Below are 20,918 nucleotides of genomic sequence, written 5' to 3' on the forward strand. Positions count from 1 at the left end.
CTCTATATTACTTTATGGATGACACTCTGTATCCTCGTAATACTTCTGTTACGTAACCCTTTTATATAGTTGCTCTCCCGCTCATCAAACTTCAAAAGGGGTAACTATCGCACCATGCTATGGTGAATTCTATAACTGTTCAGTGGTACTAAATCAGCATTCAGCAATCAACCAGGCACAAACCTTGATTGTCTTGACGTGGCAGGACAAAAACGCACAAGCGCATGCATACGCCTTGGCAAATAGTTATGCAGCGCTAATAGATATAGTAATGATGAGGGAACTATTTAAAATGGCGTATGTGCATGCATGATACGGTTTAGTAACCTTGCTATAATAAATGTTAAGGGATGTTGTTCGAAAGAATCATGTTACAATAACGAATTACCCCCGCTTTGTGTGCAAGTACACTTCTCTCGAAGAGAAGAAGTATTATATACTTCCGCTGAAATCTAATAAAAGGGAAAATGAAAGATATAGTAACATAATTTCGCTGCGCTAATTAAAGTGAAATTAGTTAAATAAATTAATATTAGTGAATGAAATACAGTAAGAAATCTTTTTTTTTACTCCTTTTTTTTTAAGATATAAGCCCTTAACATGTGCAAATCAATTTTTCGTTATTTTTTTTCTTTCAGGCTATCAGTATGGAAATATTTAAACATTTTTTTATGTTTTTCTTATATTTACTCATAGTTTTAACTAAATCTGAAAAGTATACAATATAATATTCTTTATATACTTCAATAGTTTTATTCTTTTTTTTTTACGAAACAACTCTGAACAAAAGAAAAACTCTCTGTACATCATCTTACTTATTTTTTTTTTTTGCTTTGTTTCAAAACGCAAACGCAACCACCCTTCGCGCAATTAACGCAAAAAACATTTATTACATATTAATTTATTTTATACTACCTATATACTTTGGTACATTGCAAGAATTGCTCCTGCACCAAATTCTTTTCATTTATTTTAGTTTAGTTGGTTTTTCTCTTTTTGTTTTAAAAGCGAATTTATGAGTTGAAAATTTGGGGATCGTAGAATGAATTTCTTCAGCGATATTGCGTTATATTTATAGGCAATAATTGCGTTTTTATAAATGTCTTGATATATAGCGAGTTAGCAATGCAATTACTTGCAACAAATATTACGCAATATTGCTACAAACTCCGCCGTTCTGCCTCGCGTGTTTCAACTTTAGCGATGTTAAAGGAAAAGTTCAGGTAATGTAACATTATACGCCTTAAAAGAACGCCGTTTTCTAAACATGAAAGGAATTAAATTTTAATATTAGAATAAATTATCTCTTATTACAATATGATAATTAGTACATTTAATGCGTCTTAAAAAAATCACGGACTACTGCGCCATTCCCCCGCCATTGCTTTACTGGCGTCTGCTAGCCAGAACCCTTTACCCCAACGGAATTGGTTTTATTCTCACAGGCTGAGAGGTTCTGGCTAGCAGACGCCATTAAACCAATGGCGTCTGCTAGCCAGAACCTCTCAACCCAACAGGATTGGTTGAACTGTCACAGGCTGAGAGAGGTAAGGGGTCTGGCTAGCAGACGCCGTTAAACCAATGGTGGATGGCGCAGTAGTCCTTGATAGTTTTTAACACTAATTAAATGTACTAATTATCAAATTGCAATAAGAGATAATTTATTCCTTTTTATATTTAGAAAAAGCAGCCGTTCTTTTAAGGCATAATTAACGTTATATTACCTGCAAATTTCCTTTAAATAAATTTGAATATTTTTTCTTTCAAGCTTGAAACGAAAATCAGTTCACAAATTTCAAACCAACATGGGCGCTAAACTTAAACGTTTATTGGACTATAATTAACAAAATTTCAATTTCAACTATAAATAGCCCCTAGGCCTATATATGACAGTCAAGGTGTCAACGTTTGGCGAGGTATTCTACGAAGGCCAGAAGTACAACATAACTTCCTTATGGAAATTCTACTATCAGATGGATGTTCGTAAAGTTACATTGTACCTCCGGTCTTTGTCTTTTCGTCATTTACGTTACGATCCTGGGGTAAAAATTATAGAATTTTCAGCTCATAATTTCCCTTTGAAGGAGAGGGAGGGAGGGAGGAAAAAAAATCACGTTTGTCACGAGAGAAATAATTATCTTCACCAATCAATATTTACATAAGGCAATATATGTAATAAATCGCCATTTTGAGAGGCACGTAAGGCTGTGTCCTGCCATTCTCTCCATTGCCCAGTCTGGTCTCGAATACCATTAACATATTCCCATTCGTCTTGTATCACTCTTTTGATGTCGTCATCAGTTACGACAATCTCTTTCTCACTCGTTAATGTCATCTCATCTTCAACCATGTCCTCCTCCGTCACCTCATCTTTAATGGCCGCGTCAATCTCTTCTAAGACGCTCGGGTCCAATTTAGGAAGTGACGACAATATCTTTTCAATTTCTTCGTTAACTTTGCTAGGAGTTTTTTTATAGTAAGTTTTCTGCGAGTCACCACCACCATCGCCGTATTCAAATTTATTACGAATTTCGGGTGAATTGGAAGGTCCGGCTCGATTGGCTGACGTTGAGTTTAAAAACCTGTCCATTAGTTCCGATTTGGCCTTAGTCGTTTCGGCATCGGAACTTGGGAAAGGTGGATGCCTATTCTTTCCAATTGTGGGTTGTTTATGGTGGTTTTCTTGAACGGGTGGTGGTGCTGGTGGTGTATTCACCTTTAGAGAACCGGGTGCGACAACATTCTTTGCTTGGAGATCTTCAATGAGTTGTTGAGTAGTTTTAACTTTTTGAAACCCACTACCATGGGCCGTTGCTAAACCAATCTTTTCTCTCAATATGTCCGTTGGGTCAGGTCTCTTCTCCTTTTTCTTTCGACCACGTTTTTTGCCAGTGACGGTAGTAGTTGTAGGAGGAGGAGGAAGGACATTGCTGTTAACTTCTTGCGTATTATTGATATTACCCGATACGTCAGTCAGACATACTTCCGTGACGTTACTATTGTCCAACACAACGCCAACGCCAACGCCACTCGCGTCTTGAGAAGATGATTTCACGCTCTCAAACGCTGACCATTGGCTAGCTTTAACTTTGTTGTCGGTGGCGGCGGTTAGTGATGAATCGTAATGACCAGAGTCCAACCCATTAACGGAAACAGATTCGGACGTCAACAATTTTTGTTTTTTATGAGGATGAGAGACTCCGTTGACGGAATCCGTTTCGTCCTCGTCATTTTTCCGTAGTCGCTTATTAGCGGGATTTGTTTTAGCGATACTAAGTTTGGAATGGACACTATCATCAATGGCGGCGGATGAGGCCGGTATGGTTGATAAGCCGCTAGGAAAACTGTCGTTAGAGTTTGTGCCTCCTCCTCCGCCACCACTACCACTCTTATGCAGAGATTTTTTACCACTAGAACACGAGTTGTTGTTGTTGTTGTTGTTGTTAAACGAAGATTTTGAGCTGGTAACGACTGCTGGACTGTTAGGTTTAGGATTGAGTACGGGACTTAAATTCGAATTAACGCCGCTACACTTGTTCGAGTTCATAGATTGCTTGATGGCTTGCAAAACCGGACTAACCGGAGTGAACACATTTGACATTGCATTTGGCCCACTGGTAGGAGCGGGAGACGAGACTCTTTCGTCGGAGAAGGGAGCCGCGTGCTGCCTAAGGTTCGTAGGCGCCGCGTTGCTTCTAATAGGCGCGTACGTATTGGGCGTGACTGGCCTACTACCACCGACTATAGTTTTGGAAGAGGGTTGTAATAAAGGACTATTTGAGGCACTCAAACTAAGGGGACTAGTGAGACGATCGTACGAGACTGTAGGACTCGCGGGTTTAAAACGCGAATTAACGTTCAAACCGCTTAACCTATTGGTCACCACGGAATTACTATTCAACCGGGATCCAGGACCCGGACCAGGTGGCGTAATACCACCGGCAATTTTATCCCCATTAATGTTCGAACTTTCAGTCTGGGGTATAAGTTTACGCCAACTTTTGACCAGGTCTTTGATTCGCCTGGCCAATTGTTCATTGTTAGTTTTTCTTCGAAGCTCGTTTATATGCCTTCCAAGTCGAGTTTTCTTGAAAAAGAAAAATAACAAAACCAAAGAAAGAAAAGTTAAATAGAACTGTACGAATTTTTCAACCAATATGGCGTCAGTATGATCAGGTTATTTCGCCCCAAAGATACCTCTAAGGCCTCCTTGGTGATGTGGATCTTTTCCAAAGTTGATACGACCTCAAAAACTGTGGCCATGTCCACCACCTGAAAACAACGTTCAATTCAAAAGTTAAGGGAAGATATTCCGAACCATCATTAAATTTTAATCAAATTTGAAAATTCGTGGTCTTTCAAAATAAATATGTAAATACAACAACTATTAAAGACCAAGAAGTGATATCTAATTTATTAGGGATAAGGTATAAATTCATTCATCCACATTTCTAGCTTTATCTCCAGTCCAAACGTTACCTAGGTCCGGAGTTAATCCCCGCCTATAAATTACAACCAGCATCTCATTGGTTCTTGAAAACTCGTGCACGTCAGCGCGACGCGAATGAGTACGAAAATTACAGTCATATTTTCCGCTGAGGAGAGGCGAAATAGCCCGGGGCCTCCTTTTACGTCCCCCCCTTGTATTTTAAAAGGGGGACTGGGACTATGGCTCGCGAATACTTAGGCAACTTACACCTTCTCCCTAATAAAGTAGATATCTCTTCTTGTTTAGACTAAAGGTTTTTCTTTTCATTACACGTCTATTTGCAAAGCAAGTAGTCACAGTATACCTTCTGTATATCCAAACACATCAATATTGAATTCTTACAGAAATATAAGAAACCTTTAAGTAAACGTCCGTGCAACAATGAATAAAGCTTACACGGTAATCTACTGATGATGCAAAAATCAATATAGATTGCATCGAGCTAGTACTTAAAACAATTTATGAAACTAGCTGCACTAGAATTTGTTCAGTGAAGGTGAAAACTTCACGTACATGAATATGATATTCTATACCATTAACAGCAAACCCACACATATATATCTGTATAGATGCAAAGTGATATATAGGGAACACCGTGCACCCTCTAACATTGCTAAGTTTACACTTTCATTGTAAGGAAACACTACAGAGGGTTCGGACGAAATTTTTATATTGAAAATCCCTGACTTCTACAGCTTTTACCTAAAGAAATTTTGCCAATATCCCTGAGCATCTTAAGGTACGTGTTTACCAGAACCTACTTCAATAACACGTGGCCCATATTTAGCAGTGCTTGAAGCATGGTTTGATATACGAAACGAAATCCCTGACTTTTCCAGTTTTTCCCTAAAGAAATTTTGCCAATATCCCTGACCATTTTAAGGTACGTGTTTACCAGAGCCTACTTCAATAACACGTGGCCCATATTTAGCAGTGCTTGAAGCACTATTTGATTTACCAAACGAAATCCCAGGCTTTTAGGACAAAACTTTAAATCCCTGACTTCTCCATCTTATCCCTAAAGAAATTTTGCCAATATCCCTGACCATTTTAAGGCACGTGTTTACCAGAGCACACTTCATCACACGTGGCCCATATTTAGAATTGCTTGAAGCACTGTTTGATTTACCAAACGAAATCCCAGACTTTTAGGACAAAACTTTAAATCCCTGACTTTTCCAGCTTATCCCTGACGACATATTTCCAATAACCCTGACCATTTTAAGGTACGTGTTAACCAGAGCCCACTTCAATAACACGTGGCCCATATTTAGCATGGTTTGATATACCAAACAAAATCCCTGACCTTTTAGGACAAACCTTTTAAATCCCTGACTTTTCCATCTTATCCCTAACGAAATTTTGCCAATATCCCTGAGCATCTTAAGGCACGTGTTTACCAGAGCCCACTTCAATAACACGTGGCCCATATTTAGCATTGCCCGAAGCAATCATGGTTTGATAAACCAAACGAAATCCCTGACTATTTAGGGCAAAACTTTAAATCCCTGACTTTTTAAACCCATTTTCCAAATCTCGGACTTATCCAGGTTCTGTATGAACCCTGTTATAGAAAAACTTCGTTTCGATAACACCCTATTGACTAAAAGAAGTTTTGATTTGTTATTAGGGAAAAAATGGATAGTTTCTCTAAATAGAATAGGGATTTAATAAATCCCAGGCTTTGATTAATACTTATTGGAGCACTAAACCCTATTTAGTTACGTTGAAATAACTGATAACGTTATGGCTTTGCATAATTTTGGTGGTAGGGATTAGGACCTTGTTATAAAATATTAAAAACCCAAAAGAAACACTTAAATATGTTAAAAAAAAATATGTACAAATAAAATATACGAGATATCGTACGAGGTACTTCAAATTTAATGCCAGGATAAGGTGGTAATGAATATAGGTTGTAGTCATGACCCATATATGAACGGTACAAAGTTTCATTCAACATTTTTGTCTAAAATATGTTCAATATCTGTTTCTAATAGCGGTAAGCGTATTTTTATTTCAATGAGATGGATTTAACACGTGTCTCGATTCCGAGATCGAAAGATTTAAAACATTCTTACAGAAGTTACAAAACTCCGCAAACAAGTTAGTTCGGTTGCTCAATATCATTGAAAGAGGTTAATTGGTAATTATTAGCTCACAAATAGTGATTCAATCTAACTAAAATAAGCTTAAAGCGTAAATTAAGCTTAAATTAAAGGATTATAAGCGTATTATATTAATTAGTTGGGGATTACATGACTGCGATAAATGCATCTAAGAAATTACAATATGATATTATGAACAGATGATTGTATTGTAATAAACAGGGCCAAGGCTTAGGTAATTTCGGCGTTATTTAAACAAGTGCCGGTATTATAGTAGCCAAATATGATCTAAAATGCACGCGGGTATGAGTCTTTTCAAACGAGTACATAACTTCCTACATTGACGGGGTTTATCGTTAAATATTTAAATTTCTAAAAAATTTGTTAATAAGGGTTATACAGCTGAGCCTAACTAAAGGGCGCAGCGCCATTTTGCAGAATGCGGCTAACTCGCAAAGCTGCTTTTGCGCGCATGATCGTGGCACTTTCCAGTGCCAGGAAGCGTTTTTTGGTCCTCCGTCGGCTTTGTAATTTTAACATAAAACGGAGCTATTTGAAGCTTTTCGACCCGGATTTTTTACATTTTCCGCGCCGAAATGCTAGTTTATGAGCCCCTTAAGATCGTAAGTAGGTTGGGTGAATATTTATCGAGATATTCGTCATATTCATTAGGCCTAACTCAAGCTCTACCCGCTCCTGATATTGTAGTAGGACCGTAGGGCTGTTAACGTTGCTTAAAAATATACTTCGCACCGATCCGGGGGATAATTTTATGTTATATATTGTTTTTAATAATACCTCGTACGATCGCATCAAGCAAATAAACCCTTTTGCTTACATTGTAATCCTTGTCTAGGGCCCCCAGCAACTTTTCCTTAATTTCAGAGGCTGAGTTATTATTAAGCTGCATCGGCTTTTGGGGCTCTGATATTTTAAGTCGTTAGTGACCGTCTTCTCGCAGTCACAGCCTGCCACTGAACTATGGCTGGTGGAACGCGGCTCGTGGTCCACGAGTCGTGGAGAAGGCAATCGCGTGACGTCACTACGGGCTTCTTCCGCTCGGCGCCCTAGTGGTAAACTTTAAAGCCGTCAATCGGCGGTCCTCGTCGATGAGAAACACTAGGCGATTCCGCGTTCGAATTTCCTCGCGCCCGGGATCTCACGAGGTTTCGCGCCGGGATACCGTAATCGGGATCGTCGGCGAAACTACGAAAGGCTGAGAGAGGGAAAGAAAATGGCGCGCGCGCCTATCCCCGTAAGTCAGTACGTTTTCTAAAAATTGGCCTATTTGGTCTAAAATTTGCATTTTCCCACCGTTTTTCGCGCCAATTAGCTCAAAAAGCGTGCCGAATTTTTAAAACAACCAATTTCACCTTAATTACTGTATTTTTTACGCATTTGTTTATGAAAAATTCAATTTTATAATTTATTAAAATTTAAATAAAACCAGTTAAATTTATACCGCGAGTTAATCCTTATTTAGCATTACACGAAAACACAATTTATTATTTGTATTTCCCATAATACCCTTGAAAGTTGAACCATTTAGGTAGTAACAAAGGTCATTGTCGTTGCACCCGTTTGTTTTTAAGAGTGTTCCCATTAATTCCCAGGCTGAAATAATGTTATTATTTCACTAGATTTTAATTTATCCCATAATAATCATAAATATGCCTGTAATATTTATGGGTAGCTTTTGTCAGGAAAAATATATAACGCTAAGCCTAACGAAGCTATGGCTGCTCCTAGAGATTGTACAGTACAGTAGACGTACAATCCGCCACACACCAAACATGGATGGCTTCGGCCCCCTTTTCAGTTTCACAGTCACTCTGCCTTCCCTTATCGCCCGCGTATGCTGCTTTTCGCTTCACCTACACAGCTACACCGTCTAGATAATTTTAGGTCTACTACTAAGCGGCATACACTCCTCGTAATAAAATCTCAGCATGAAATGATTAAAAAGTGCCCCGAAATATGCCTAAAACTACGCTTTATACGTCAAATAAATTCAGGAAAGGTCAAATAAATAATTTAATTTGACCTTTAAAACATTAACCTTGCTTTTTTAGCGGTTTTTACTGCAAAATTTAAAATGGTCTTTAGATATTTATTAAGATTCAACGACCCCTAGTCCCTACAGCATTCCCCAGCTGTACCCCCCCCCTGTTGCACCAACCAATCTTTAAATAGTGCTAACTCCCCTTGAAAATCCGTTCTCTCTTATGGAATTTGTGTTTATTTCAAGACTGCATTTGCAAAGATATAGGCCTACATGTATAAATAGAGAAACAGTTTCGGCAATATTGCATTTGCAATTGCCGAAATATAACCCCGTAAAACATCAATAATTGAAACTAAAGAGTAGAGGTACACTACAGGCTTAGGGTTAGCGCTTTTAGACATTCGGTGGAATTTTACCCAAGATGTTTTAGAGGTTTTCCGGGGTATTTATATGAAACGGGATGGCAGGCTGGTTGATCATAACTTTTTATTGCACACGTGTACGGAATTTTAAGTGACTTATTTTTAGACTAAGTTTATTTATGATTAAGTGTTTTAATTAATTAGTTAAAGGTCAACTATAATGTTACACTAACCTTTCCCAAAAATAAATCAATATATGAAAGCTCAGGGCGTAGAAATTGATAAAAATCGTCTGCTACAGGAATTTAGCAAAGTCTTGGGATAATCCTATATTGCGGGATTTTTCAGGCCTATTTTTAAAGAAATCATGTTATAATCCGATTTTTGATCTAATTCAAGGTGTTTTGTAGGATTTTTGACTATTTTTGTAGCTAGGCTAGTTATTTTAAACAATTATTCACCAAATACATGTTTTTTCGTCAATAATGCTCGTAATAAAAATATCAAATTTCCCATAAAAAGGCGTGTTTTTTCTGTCAAAATTCCGTAATAATCTAATAGTAATAGCATCCCATGTTAATCCCCCATAGAGCTTAAATACAGTCCAAACTAAGGGGCTGCCATTACTCTATAACTTTGAGTTTACCCTCCCGTAGAATTTTCATGGAGGGGAGGGGGGTTACCGCCCCATGACGTTTAGTACTTGTAAAGGGTATCATGGACAGTAGCATCCACGGGAATTGGGTATTTCACCTAAAATTTGTACCTTATTCTTCTTAGCAAATAATAAACCTTAAACTAAATGTTCCGTAGTATCCTAGAAAAAAATAGGACACTATAAGCCTTGCGCTCTAAATCCTGTTCCTGTCACATCCTTTTTTATTATGTTATTAAAACCTGTTAATTTATTTGACCTGCCCAGAGGATTCATGCCAAACTGAGTCCTGAGGCTCATTGTAGACCTTAATTAGAAAAAAAGATAGACAAGGGTCGATCCCGATTTTCAAAAGTTCATAGGTTAAAAACCAAAAAGTGTACATCGTTCCCAGTTCCCAACGCCATGTAAAATGAGAAGCAAACTACCCTCCGCTCAATCCCTACAAAGCAACCATTCGGAGATAAGTTTTTTTAGGTCAAAGGTTCATAGTGCGCGAGCATTTTAGAGCTATCTCAGTTGTGACGTCAATGAATAGACAAAACGTCACGGGCTTAGCTTTGGCAGTGGGCGGCCATGTTTGGTACCGCTTAGGTTCTGGTTCTATGGGCAAATAGCATCTGTGACGTCACACTATAGCTTTTGAGATATCTCTATAGCAAAATGCACGCTGGAGTTATATACGATTTCGTTGTAACCAAGAAGCGATATCTAGTTTATTAGGAAGAAGGTATAAATTCTCCACATTTCCAATTTTATCTCCAGTTCAAACGTATAGTAGGTCCGGAGTTAATCCCCGCCTCTCAATTACAACCAGCATCTCATTGGTTCTTGAAAACTCACGTCAGCGCGACGCGAATGACGAAAATTACAATCATATTTTCCGACTGAGGAGAGGCGAAATAGCCCGGCCTCCTTTTATGTACCCCCCCCCCTTTTATTTTGAAAGGGGGACTGGGACTATGGCCCGAGCGAATACTTAGGCATCTTATACCTTCTTCCTAGTAAACTAGATATCGCTTCTTGATGTAACTAAGAGGGAAAAACAGGGGGGTAATACGCTGCCTTCATCTGGGTTTTTGACCCATGCGCTGTAGTCTTTTTCTATCATGAGAGTGGGCATGCATAGACGGATTGCAACCCCCTTCGTACGTCCCGATACCGAGGGTTAATTTCTATCCCCATTTTTACGTCGAAAAGGTCTATACAACACCAATCTCAACCCTTATTTAGTTCATGACTTACTCAAGGCTACTAGCCACTAAATTTTGATTTAGTTTTAACCAAGATTTTACTAGGCCTATCAATCCTTTCTAATTAATGAAAACGTTAATTAATACCCAATTTAAGACAACCATGAAAATTTTAATTAAAAGGCCTGGGCCGCCTGGCAACCTATGTCCTCATAGTGTATTACCCCCTACCTCCTGCTGGGAGAAATTTTATTCAAAGTTCCTAGCCCCTAAAGGTGCATCGCAAAGCTTCTTGGGAAATCCCTAATAAGTTATAACTTTACACCCCCTTTACCCTGTTTGTATACTGGGCTGGTTAGAGAGACATCGTCGCCTACGTACTGGATATGTGACGTTTTCTCTAACTGAAAACTGGGAAGACCTTTGTTGTTGAAGGTTTCTGATTAATAGACCTTTTCGATTTTAAAAAAGTTGGGTAGGCAACCCTTAGTATCGGGACGTACAAGGGGGTTGATGTATTGCCAATTTGCCATCCGTCTCTGCGCAACCTCGTGATACAAAAAGACTACAGCGCAGGCGTCAAAAACCGAGACGGAAGGCAAAGTTCCACCACGTGTCTTTCCCTCTTAGTTACATAGAAATGGTCTATTCAAAGAATCAAGTGTCCCATGATGTTATAACAATTTGAAGGGTGTTGATGACACTGGCGGTTTTTCCGATGACTAAAAGGCATATTGGCCAGTAGGGAGGATATGCAATGGATGCGCAAGCAACTTTAGGAACCCTTTAAAAAGGCTGTCAGCGTTGACAGCCTCTAACACAAACTATATCACCCTGTTTTGCTTTACTGAACTAGAAACCTCCTTTCAGATTGCCTCTAAAAACTAAAATGCCAGCTAGTTAGCAATTGTATCAGTTTCATTTGCCAAGTTGACTTACTTACACCATCGCGATTTCACAATTATTACTAAAACTTGAAAAAACGTAGGCCTAAACACACATTTTCAAAATGGGGGTTTAAAAGTTATTTGCTAGGCCAGTCAATAGACCTTTTCGACGTAAAAAGGGGGGTAGGTAACCCTCAGTATCATGACGTACAGAGGGGTTGATACATTGCATCCGTCTCTGCATGCGCACTATCGTGATACAAAAAGACTACAGAGCATGCGCCAGAACGCGAGATGAAAGGCATAGTTTTACCCCCGTGTCTTTCCCCTCTTAGTTACATCGAAATGGTCTATTGAACCTTTTACCCAATAAGACCTAAAATTAGTCATTTACCCCTGATGAACATCATAAACTTCACCAAAGTTCAAAAATGTTTAAACGACTTAATGACGTCTCACCCGCGTCACTTTGTTTTTATAGAGAGCTTTCAGATGGGATAGTAGTACCTCACACCCTCCTAAGTCTTACCACTGTTCTGGTAGCCATATTGGGTGGTCTCAACTTCATTCCTGCTTTAAACCCACCAACCAATATAGCAGCGTAAATTATGTCACGAGACTTAGCTCCTCCTCCAACTGAAAGCTCTCTATTATAGCTAGGCCTAGTGGTCATTTTCCTTGCATATCCCCTTGTTGACATTATACAATTACTTCTAATTCTAATTCTACAGATCTAAAACATCAATAAACACCAAAATGGAGGCCGAAGTACTTCCGCCAAACTCATCCATGTCTAAAGGAGGCGGACCTTCATCTACCACCACGTCCGAAACTATAATCACAATCGAACCAGACGCTCCACAAATCAATCCTTCAGTAACCATTATAGAACAACACAAACCCGCAGTTCCAAACCCAACCCTGAACGAAGCCTCAGACAAAGCTAAAGATGCCAAACCGTCATTAAACCTAGATACCAAAAATGCTCCAAATCCTTCAACACTCAAATCATCTGCAGGTACACCTTTATTACTCTCTCCCAACAATGGAAGCGGTTCCGCTAAAGCTAGCATGGGAGGTTCGGCAACGTCGATATCGGACCGAGGTCGAGCGCACCATCAAGATACTCAAAGAAATAGTAAACTTACCATAGAGAAGTCCCGGAGTTTGAACGCGTCCCGTAACGCTTTACCATTGTTAGAAAGTGGCGCTAAATCAAGCTTGAGTAGACTCCTATCCGGTTCAGGGTCTTGCCTAGTTTCCTCTACTGGTACTCCTTCCGAGGAGAAACTCGATGCTAAGATGCCTGATGGTAAAATGGTAACGCCTAGACGACATCCAAGAACAAATATTAAAGGTATATTGAAGATAGGGACAGATTTAGGGACATATCCCTTGGGTTTCTGCCACTAAGGACTTTTGAAAGAGTTAGCAGTAAGGACATCGCCAAGGATGATGAGAGGGTTAGTGGTAGGGACATCGCCTAGGATTTGAGAGAGTTAGTGGCAGGGACATGGGCAAGGATTTAAGAGGGTTAGTGGTAGGGACATCGCCTAGGATTTGAGAGGGTTAGTTGTAGGGACATCGCCTAGGATTTGAGAGGGTTAGTCGTACGGACATCGCCTAGGATTTGAGAGGGTTAGTGGCAGGGACATCGCCAAGGATTTGAGGGAGTTAGGGGTAGGTACATCGCCTAGGATTTGAGAGGGTTAGTGGTAGGGACATCGCCTAGGATTTGAGAGGGTTAGTGGTAGGGACATCGCCTAGGATTTGAGAGAGAGGGTTAGTGGCAAGGACATCGCCTAGGATTTGAGAGGGTTAGTGGTGGGGACATCGCCTAGGATTTGAGAGGGTTAGTGGTAGGGACATCGCCTAGGATTTGAGAGGGTTAGTGGTAGGGACATCGCCTAGGATTTGAGAGGGTTAGTGGTAGGGACATCGCCTAGGATTTGAGGGAGTTAGTGGTAGGGACATCGCCTAGGATTTGAGAGAGAGACGTCTTTGAGATAAAGTAATCAGCTTAGATTTCACAAACATTGCGTCATGACGTATGAAGAATTAAAAATGCACAATGTCCGCATTCTCAAACATTGTGGTTTGAAGATAGATTTGGTTTGAAAGTTTCTGAATTATTATTTGACAAAAACGGCACATTTTGAGTCGTTAATTGAGACCTTGTTATGGTTTACGTTAATTATAATTTTGAGGAGGAAGATTTAGTTATAGTACATTCAAAAACGAGATAGTTCCAAGAAGGTAGGTACCATTAGCAAGAAGCTTCTCTTAAGGGACACTTGCAGAAGTGTATATAATACTTCTCTTCGAGAGAAGTGTACCACAACACAAATTGTAATTAAGAGAACCCTTAATTCTTGCAATGGGAAGTAAATACCTTCTTGGTAATTCATTAAATGGTATGCAATTGCAATTGCTAAACTAGAGACCTAGCTGCAATTAACTAGCTAGACCACAATTAGATACTCACTAAAAGACTGCATGAATAAGCGCACAGTAGAGTTAATTAATTCAAACACAGCACAAAATTATTCCGCATAGTTTCAAAGGCTTGTTTAATTTAATTTTAATTAAGTTTAATTATTAATTTATTTTTTGTTATTAGTGCATGATCTTCCTTGCATATTTTGTTTTTGTTTTGCATTTTGCTTTATTTTTCACACCTTCCTTAACCCTTACCCTTTTTGAAAAAACAAACAACGACTATCGACAACACTTAACAAAAAACTGTAGGTTTGCCATTGGAAAGCGGTGGTACTAGTAGTATGAAGTTTAGTAGAAACTTTAGACAGCCTTTAGTCCTAAACAGTGCCTTAAAGGCGGGGCCCAAAGAACGACTCTGTGAACAACACTGTTTTCAAACAGACGTGGCCGATGTACGGCAAATGGAACAGGGTCTACTACAGTTATTGGATGACTTTCATTCGGGAAAACTACAAGCGTTTGGTAAACCCTGATTTCTGATCCAAAATAGGTAAGAGAGTTCAAGCCATTGAGCAATAAGAATCGTACATCAGGATCCTTTAAAGGAAATATAGGGAGAAATCAGGTGTTAAAGTATAGGTAGAAACCGCGGGCGTTTGAAGTATAGGTACAAACCGCGGATGTTTGAAGTATAGGTACAAACCGCGGATGTTTGAAGTATAGGTAGAAACCGCGGGCGTTTGAAGTATAGGTACAAACCGCGGATGTTTGAAGTATAGGTAGAAACCGCGGGTGTTTGAAGTGTAGGTAGAAACCGCGGGTGTTTAAAGTGTAGGTAGAAACCGCGGGTGTTTGAAGTATAGGTAGAAACCGCTGGTGTTTGAAGTGTAGGTAGAAACCGCTGGTGTTTGAAGTGTAGGTAGAAACCGCGGGTGTTTGAAGTGTAGGTAGAAACCGCTGGTGTTTGAAGTGTAGGTAGAAACCGCGGGTGTTTAAAGTGTAGGAAGAAATCGCGGGTTTTTAAAGAATGGGAAGAAATCGGGGGTGTTTATAGTGTAGGAAGAAATCGCGGGTGTTTAAAGTATAGGTAGAAACCGCGGGTGTTTGAAGTATAGGTAGAAACCGCGGGTGTTTGAAGTATAGGAAGAAATCGCGGGTGTTTAAAGTAAAGGAAGAAGTCGCGGGTGTTTGAAGTATAGGAAGAAATCGCGGGTGTTTAAAGTATAGGAAGAAATCGGGGGTGTTTAAAGTATAGGAAGAAATCGGGGGTGTTTAAAGTATAGGAAGAAATCGGGGGTGTTTAAAGTATAGGAAGAAATCGTGGGTGTTTAAAGTATAGGAAGAAATCGGGGGTGTTTAAAGTATAGGAAGAAATCGGGGGTGTTTAAAGTATAGGAAAAAATCGGGGGTGTTTAAAGTATAGGAAGAAATCGCGGGTGTTTAAAGTATAGGAAGAAATCGCGGGTGTTTAAAGTATAGGAAGAAATCGGGGGTGTTTGAAGAATAGGAAGAAACCGCGGGTGTTTAAAGTGTAGGAAGAAATCGGGGGTGTTTCTTTAAACACTTTTATAGGAAGAAATCGGGGGTGTTTAAAGTGTAGGAAGAAATCGGGGGTGTTTAAAGTATAGGAAGAAATCGGGGGTGTTTAAAGTGTAGGAAGAAATCGGGGGTGTTTAAAGTGTAGGAAGAAATCGGGGGTGTTTAAAGTGTAGGAAGAAATCGCGGGTTTTTAAAGAATGGGAAGAAATCGGGGGTGTTTATAGTGTAGGAAGAAATCGCGGGTGTTTAAAGTATAGGTAGAAACCGCGGGTGTTTGAAGTATAGGTAGAAACCGCGGGTGTTTGAAGTATAGGAAGAAATCGCGGGTGTTTAAAGTAAAGGAAGAAGTCGCGGGTGTTTGAAGTATAGGAAGAAATCGCGGGTGTTTAAAGTATAGGAAGAAATCGGGGGTGTTTAAAGTATAGGAAGAAATCGGGGGTGTTTAAAGTATAGGAAGAAATCGGGGGTGTTTAAAGTATAGGAAGAAATCGGGGGTGTTTAAAGTATAGGAAGAAATCGTGGGTGTTTAAAGTATAGGAAGAAATCGGGGGTGTTTAAAGTATAGGAAGAAATCGGGGGTGTTTAAAGTATAGGAAGAAATCGGGGGTGTTTAAAGTATAGGAAGAAATCGGGGGTGTTTAAAGTATAGGAAAAAATCGGGGGTGTTTAAAGTATAGGAAGAAATCGCGGGTGTTTAAAGTATAGGAAGAAATCGCGGGTGTTTAAAGTATAGGAAGAAATCGGGGGTGTTTGAAGAATAGGAAGAAACCGCGGGTGTTTAAAGTGTAGGAAGAAATCGGGGGTGTTTCTTTAAACACTTTTATAGGAAGAAATCGGGGGTGTTTAAAGTGTAGGAAGAAATCGGGGGTGTTTAAAGTATAGGAAGAAATCGGGGGTGTTTAAAGTGTAGGAAGAAATCGGGGGTGTTTAAAGTGTAGGAAGAAATCGCGGGTTTTTAAAGAATGGGAAGAAATCGGGGGTGTTTATAGTGTAGGAAGAAATCGCGGGTGTTTAAAGTATAGGTAGAAACCGCGGGTGTTTGAAGTATAGGTAGAAACCGCGGGTGTTTGAAGTATAGGAAGAAATCGCGGGTGTTTAAAGTAAAGGAAGAAGTCGCGGGTGTTTGAAGTATAGGAAGAAATCGCGGGTGTTTAAAGTATAGGAAGAAATCGGGGGTGTTTAAAGTGTAGGAAGAAATCGGGGGTGTTTAAAGTATAGGAAGAAATCGGGGGTGTTTAAAGTGTAGGAAGAAATCGGGGGTGTTTAAAGTGTAGGAAGAAATCGGGGGTGTTTAAAGTATAGGAAGAAATCGGGGGTGTTTAAAGTATAGGAAGAAATTGGGGGTGTTTAAAGTATAGGAAGAAATCGGGGGTGTTTAAAGTATAGGAAGAAATCGGGGGTGTTTAAAGTATAGGAAGAAATCGGGGGTGTTTAAAGTATAGGAAGAAATCGGGGGTGTTTGAAGAATAGGAAGAAACCGCGGGTGTTTAAAGTGTAGGAAGAAATCGGGGGTGTTTCTTTAAACACTTTTATAGGAAGAAATCGGGGGTGTTTAAAGTGTAGGAAGAAATCGGGGGTGTTTAAAGTATAGGAAAAAATCGGGGGTGTTTAAAGTATAGGAAGAAATCGCGGGTGTTTAAAGTATAGGAAGAAATCGGGGGTGTTTGAAGAATAGGAAGAAACCGCGGGTGTTTAAAGTGTAGGAAGAAATCGGGGGTGTTTAAAGTATAGGAAAAAATCGGGGGTGTTTAAAGTGTAGGAAGAAATCGGGGGTGTTTAAAGTATAGGAAGAAATCGGGGGTGTTTAAAGTGTAGGAAGAAATCGGGGGTGTTTAAAGTGTAGGTAGAAACCGCGGGTGTTTAAAGTATAGGAAGAAATCGGGGGTGTTTAAAGTATAGGAAGAAATCGCGGGTGTTTAAAGTATAGGAAGAAATCGCGGGTGTTTAAAGTATAGGAAAAAATCGGGGGTGTTTAAAGTATAGGAAGAAATCGCGGGTGTTTAAAGTATAGGAAGAAATCGGGGGTGTTTGAAGAATAGGAAGAAACCGCGGGTGTTTAAAGTGTAGGAAGAAATCGGGGGTGTTTAAAGTATAGGAAGAAATCGGGGGTGTTTAAAGTGTAGGAAGAAATCAGGGGTGTTTAAAGTATAGGAAGAAATCGGGGGTGTTTAAAGTATAGGAAGAAATCGGGGGTGTTTAAAGTATAGGAAGAAATCGGGGGTGTTTAAAGTATAGGAAGAAATCGGGGGTGTTTAAAGTATAGGAAGAAATCGGGGGTGTTTAAAGTATAGGAAGAAATCGGGGGTGTTTAAAGTATAGGAAAAAATCGGGGGTGTTTAAAGTATAGGAAGAAATCGCGGGTGTTTAAAGTATAGGAAGAAATCGGGGGTGTTTGAAGAATAGGAAGAAACCGCGGGTGTTTAAAGTGTAGGAAGAAATCGGGGGTGTTTAAAGTGTAGGAAGAAATCGGGGGTGTTTAAAGTGTAGGAAGAAATCGGGGGTGTTTAAAGTGTAGGAAGAAATCGGGGGTGTTTGAAGAATAGGAAGAAACCGCGGGTGTTTAAAGTGTAGGAAGAAATCGGGGGTGTTTAAAGTGTAGGAAGAAATCGGGGGTGTTTAAAGTGTAGGAAGAAATCGGGGGTGTTTAAAGTGTAGGAAGAAATCGGGGGTGTTTAAAGTGTAGGAAGAAATCGGGGGTGTTTAAAGTGTAGGAAGAAACCGCGGGTGTTTAAAGTGTAGGAAGAAATCGGGGGTGTTTAAAGTATAGGAAGAAACCACTGGTGTTTAAAGTATAGGTAGAAACCGCGGGTGTTTAAAGTATAGGAAGAAATCGGGTGTTCAACTGACGAACGATTTTTAAAGATGGCTTAAATTCTCATTCTCTATAACAACCAACGAACTAAGAACATCAACTAAATAATAGATGAAATAAAATTGTAGGTCAAGACTGTACAGTTGAAAAAATGGAACAGGTTCGAGAACAACAAGAAAGGTTGGCGAGACTTCATTTTGATCTCAACTCTGGACAGGAAATTGTCGGGTAAATAATACCTCGACTCTTACATCATAAGAAAGTTGGTAATTCAACGAAAAATGCCTAATTTTTAGACCACAAACTAACGAAGGAAGACAAATGGCTAAAGAAAACCTTCCTAAATTAATAGAAAGTGTATGTATGATTTATATGGTGGTCTATTTTTGCCAAAACGTTCATTAAATTAATTTAGAATTAATTCTTAATCCATGCAGCTTCATCAATTAAGTTTGTCCATGTATCCTTTTTCGAGATATAATTGTTGATGTTAACATTTTTGAACAAAATTGAGGAATTAATTAACAATTCCTTAATTAACATTTAAAACCAGAGAACAGCTGCAATCCACGAGTCCCGGTGTTCAAACCCAAGTATAACTTAATTACTGGTATTAAATTTTTATAATTATATTGAAGACAGTATTTGTATATTATCATGTTAATTAATTTTATGTTTCATATGAATTTTGTAATAAAAACCGTTTTATACCAATTTCATTTGTATTAATCTAAAAGATTAACCCAAAAACATTTCCCGAGTTTTTTCCCATTTATAGAGTATCCTATGGAGGTAACGTTAACGATTTTGCTTAATTACTCAGCCCCTGTTTGCTGTAATCCTAAGTAATTAGTATCGTTGTAAAGAGGACAAACAGGACTATAACATACTCAAAGGACATTCCCGTATCTCTAATAGAACCCGAGTTATGAGCCTCCAAAGTTGCGTGTAATTAATCCCATGCTAATCCTTTGGAGGGGATGTTAACGAACATTTTGCTTAATTACTCGGCCCCTGTTTGCTGTAATCCCAAGTATTTAGTATCGTTGTAAAGGGGACAAATATGCCTATAACATACTCCAAGGAGATCCCCGTATCTCTAATAGAACCAGAGTTATGAGCCCCCAAAGCTGCGTGTAATTAATCCCATGCTAATTATATGGAGGGAATCATGTTAACGAACATTTTGCTTAATTACTCGGCCCCTGTTTGCTGTAATCCCAAGTACTTGCTTCCGTTGTAAAGGGGACAAATAGGGCTACAACATACTCGAAGGAGATCACCGTATCTCTAATAGAACCAGAGTTATGAGCCCCCAAAGTTGCGTGTAATTAAGCCCATGCTAATTATATGGAGGGAATCATGTTAACGAACATTTTGCTTAATTACTCGGCCCCTGTTTGCTGTAATCCCAAGTACTTACTACCGTTGTAAAGGGGACAAATAGGACTATAATATACTCAAAGCACATCACCGTATCTCTCATAGAACCAGAGTTATGAGCCCCCAAAGTTGAGTGTAATTAATCCTATGCTAATTATATGGAGGAATCCATGTTAACGATAATTTTGCTTAATTACTCGGCCCCTGTTTGCTGTAATCCCAAGTATTAAGTATCGTTGTAAAGGGGACAAATAGGACTATATCATACTCGAAGGATATCCCCGTATCTCAAATAGAACCAGAGTTATGAGCCCCCAAAGTTACGTGTAATTAAGCCCATGCTAATTATATGGAGGAAATCATGTTAACGAACATTTTGCTTAATTACTCGGCCCCTGTTTGATGTAATCCCAAGTATTTAGTATCGTTGTAAAGGGGACAAATAGGCCTATAATATACTCAAAGCACATCACCGTATCTCTCATAGAACCAGAGTTATGAGCCCCCAAAGTTGAGTGTAATTAATCCTATGCTAATTATATGGAGGAATCCATGTTAACGATAATTTTGCTTAATTACTCGGCCCCTGTTTGCTGTAATCCCAAGTATTAAGTATCGTTGTAAAGGGGACAAATAGGACTATATCATACTCGAAGGATATCCCCGTATCTCAAATAGAACCAGAGTTATGAGCCCCCAAAGTTACGTGTAATTAAGCCCATGCTAATTATATGGAGGAAATCATGTTAACGAACATTTTGCTTAATTACTCGGCCCCTGTTTGATGTAATCCCAAGTATTTAGTATCGTTGTAAAGGGGACAAATAGGCCTATAATATACTCAAAGCACATCACCGTATCTCTCATAGAACCAGAGTTATGAGCCCCCAAAGTTGAGTGTAATTAATCCTATGCTAATTATATGGAGGAATCCATGTTAACGATAATTTTGCTTAATTACTCGGCCCCTGTTTGCTGTAATCCCAAGTATTAAGTATCGTTGTAAAGGGGACAAATAGGACTATTTCATACTCGAAGGATATCCC

General features: G+C 39.2%; 2 protein-coding genes across 9 annotated transcripts; one reads left to right on the forward strand and one right to left on the reverse strand.

The window, feature by feature from the left end:
- Window positions 1-540: 540 nt before the first annotated feature.
- LOC149615998 (uncharacterized) lies at window positions 541-7,593 on the reverse strand. 4 transcript variants are annotated; one of them, XM_089856857.1, is made up of 3 exons: window positions 7,436-7,593; window positions 4,198-4,272; window positions 541-4,087 (listed from the first exon to the last, which is right to left on the reverse strand). In XM_089856857.1, exons 1-3 carry the CDS (start codon window positions 7,505-7,507, stop codon window positions 2,141-2,143), a joined length of 2,094 nt encoding a protein of 697 aa, XP_089712983.1. In that variant the 5' UTR covers window positions 7,508-7,593; the 3' UTR covers window positions 541-2,140. The 4 variants fall into 4 exon arrangements, with proteins under 4 accessions (XP_089712983.1, XP_089712985.1, XP_089712981.1 ...); XM_089856859.1 differs by lacking the exon at window positions 7,436-7,593 and adding an exon at window positions 6,779-7,056; XM_089856855.1 differs by lacking the exon at window positions 7,436-7,593 and adding an exon at window positions 6,359-6,758.
- Window positions 7,074-19,203, forward strand: LOC149615999 (uncharacterized). 5 transcript variants are annotated; one of them, XM_089856864.1, is made up of 8 exons: window positions 7,623-7,860; window positions 12,431-12,837; window positions 12,901-13,056; window positions 14,448-14,660; window positions 18,618-18,717; window positions 18,786-18,846; window positions 18,927-18,949; window positions 19,043-19,203. In XM_089856864.1, the coding sequence occupies exons 1-8, from the start codon at window positions 7,832-7,834 to the stop codon at window positions 19,086-19,088; spliced, it is 1,035 nt and encodes a 344-aa protein (XP_089712990.1). In that variant the 5' UTR covers window positions 7,623-7,831; the 3' UTR covers window positions 19,089-19,203. The 5 variants fall into 5 exon arrangements, with proteins under 5 accessions (XP_089712987.1, XP_089712990.1, XP_089712986.1 ...); XM_089856861.1 differs by lacking the exon at window positions 7,623-7,860 and adding an exon at window positions 7,074-7,220 and having other exon boundaries at window positions 12,431-13,056; XM_089856860.1 differs by having other exon boundaries at window positions 7,625-7,860; window positions 12,431-13,056.
- The last annotated feature ends 1,715 nt before the right edge of the window (window positions 19,204-20,918 follow it).

The sequence above is a fragment of the Phalangium opilio genome, unplaced genomic scaffold (genome assembly GCF_054372755.1).
Source record: "Phalangium opilio isolate 3A_F unplaced genomic scaffold, DU_Popi_V2 ptg000217l_1, whole genome shotgun sequence".
NCBI classification, from domain to species: Eukaryota; Metazoa; Arthropoda; class Arachnida; order Opiliones; family Phalangiidae; genus Phalangium; species Phalangium opilio.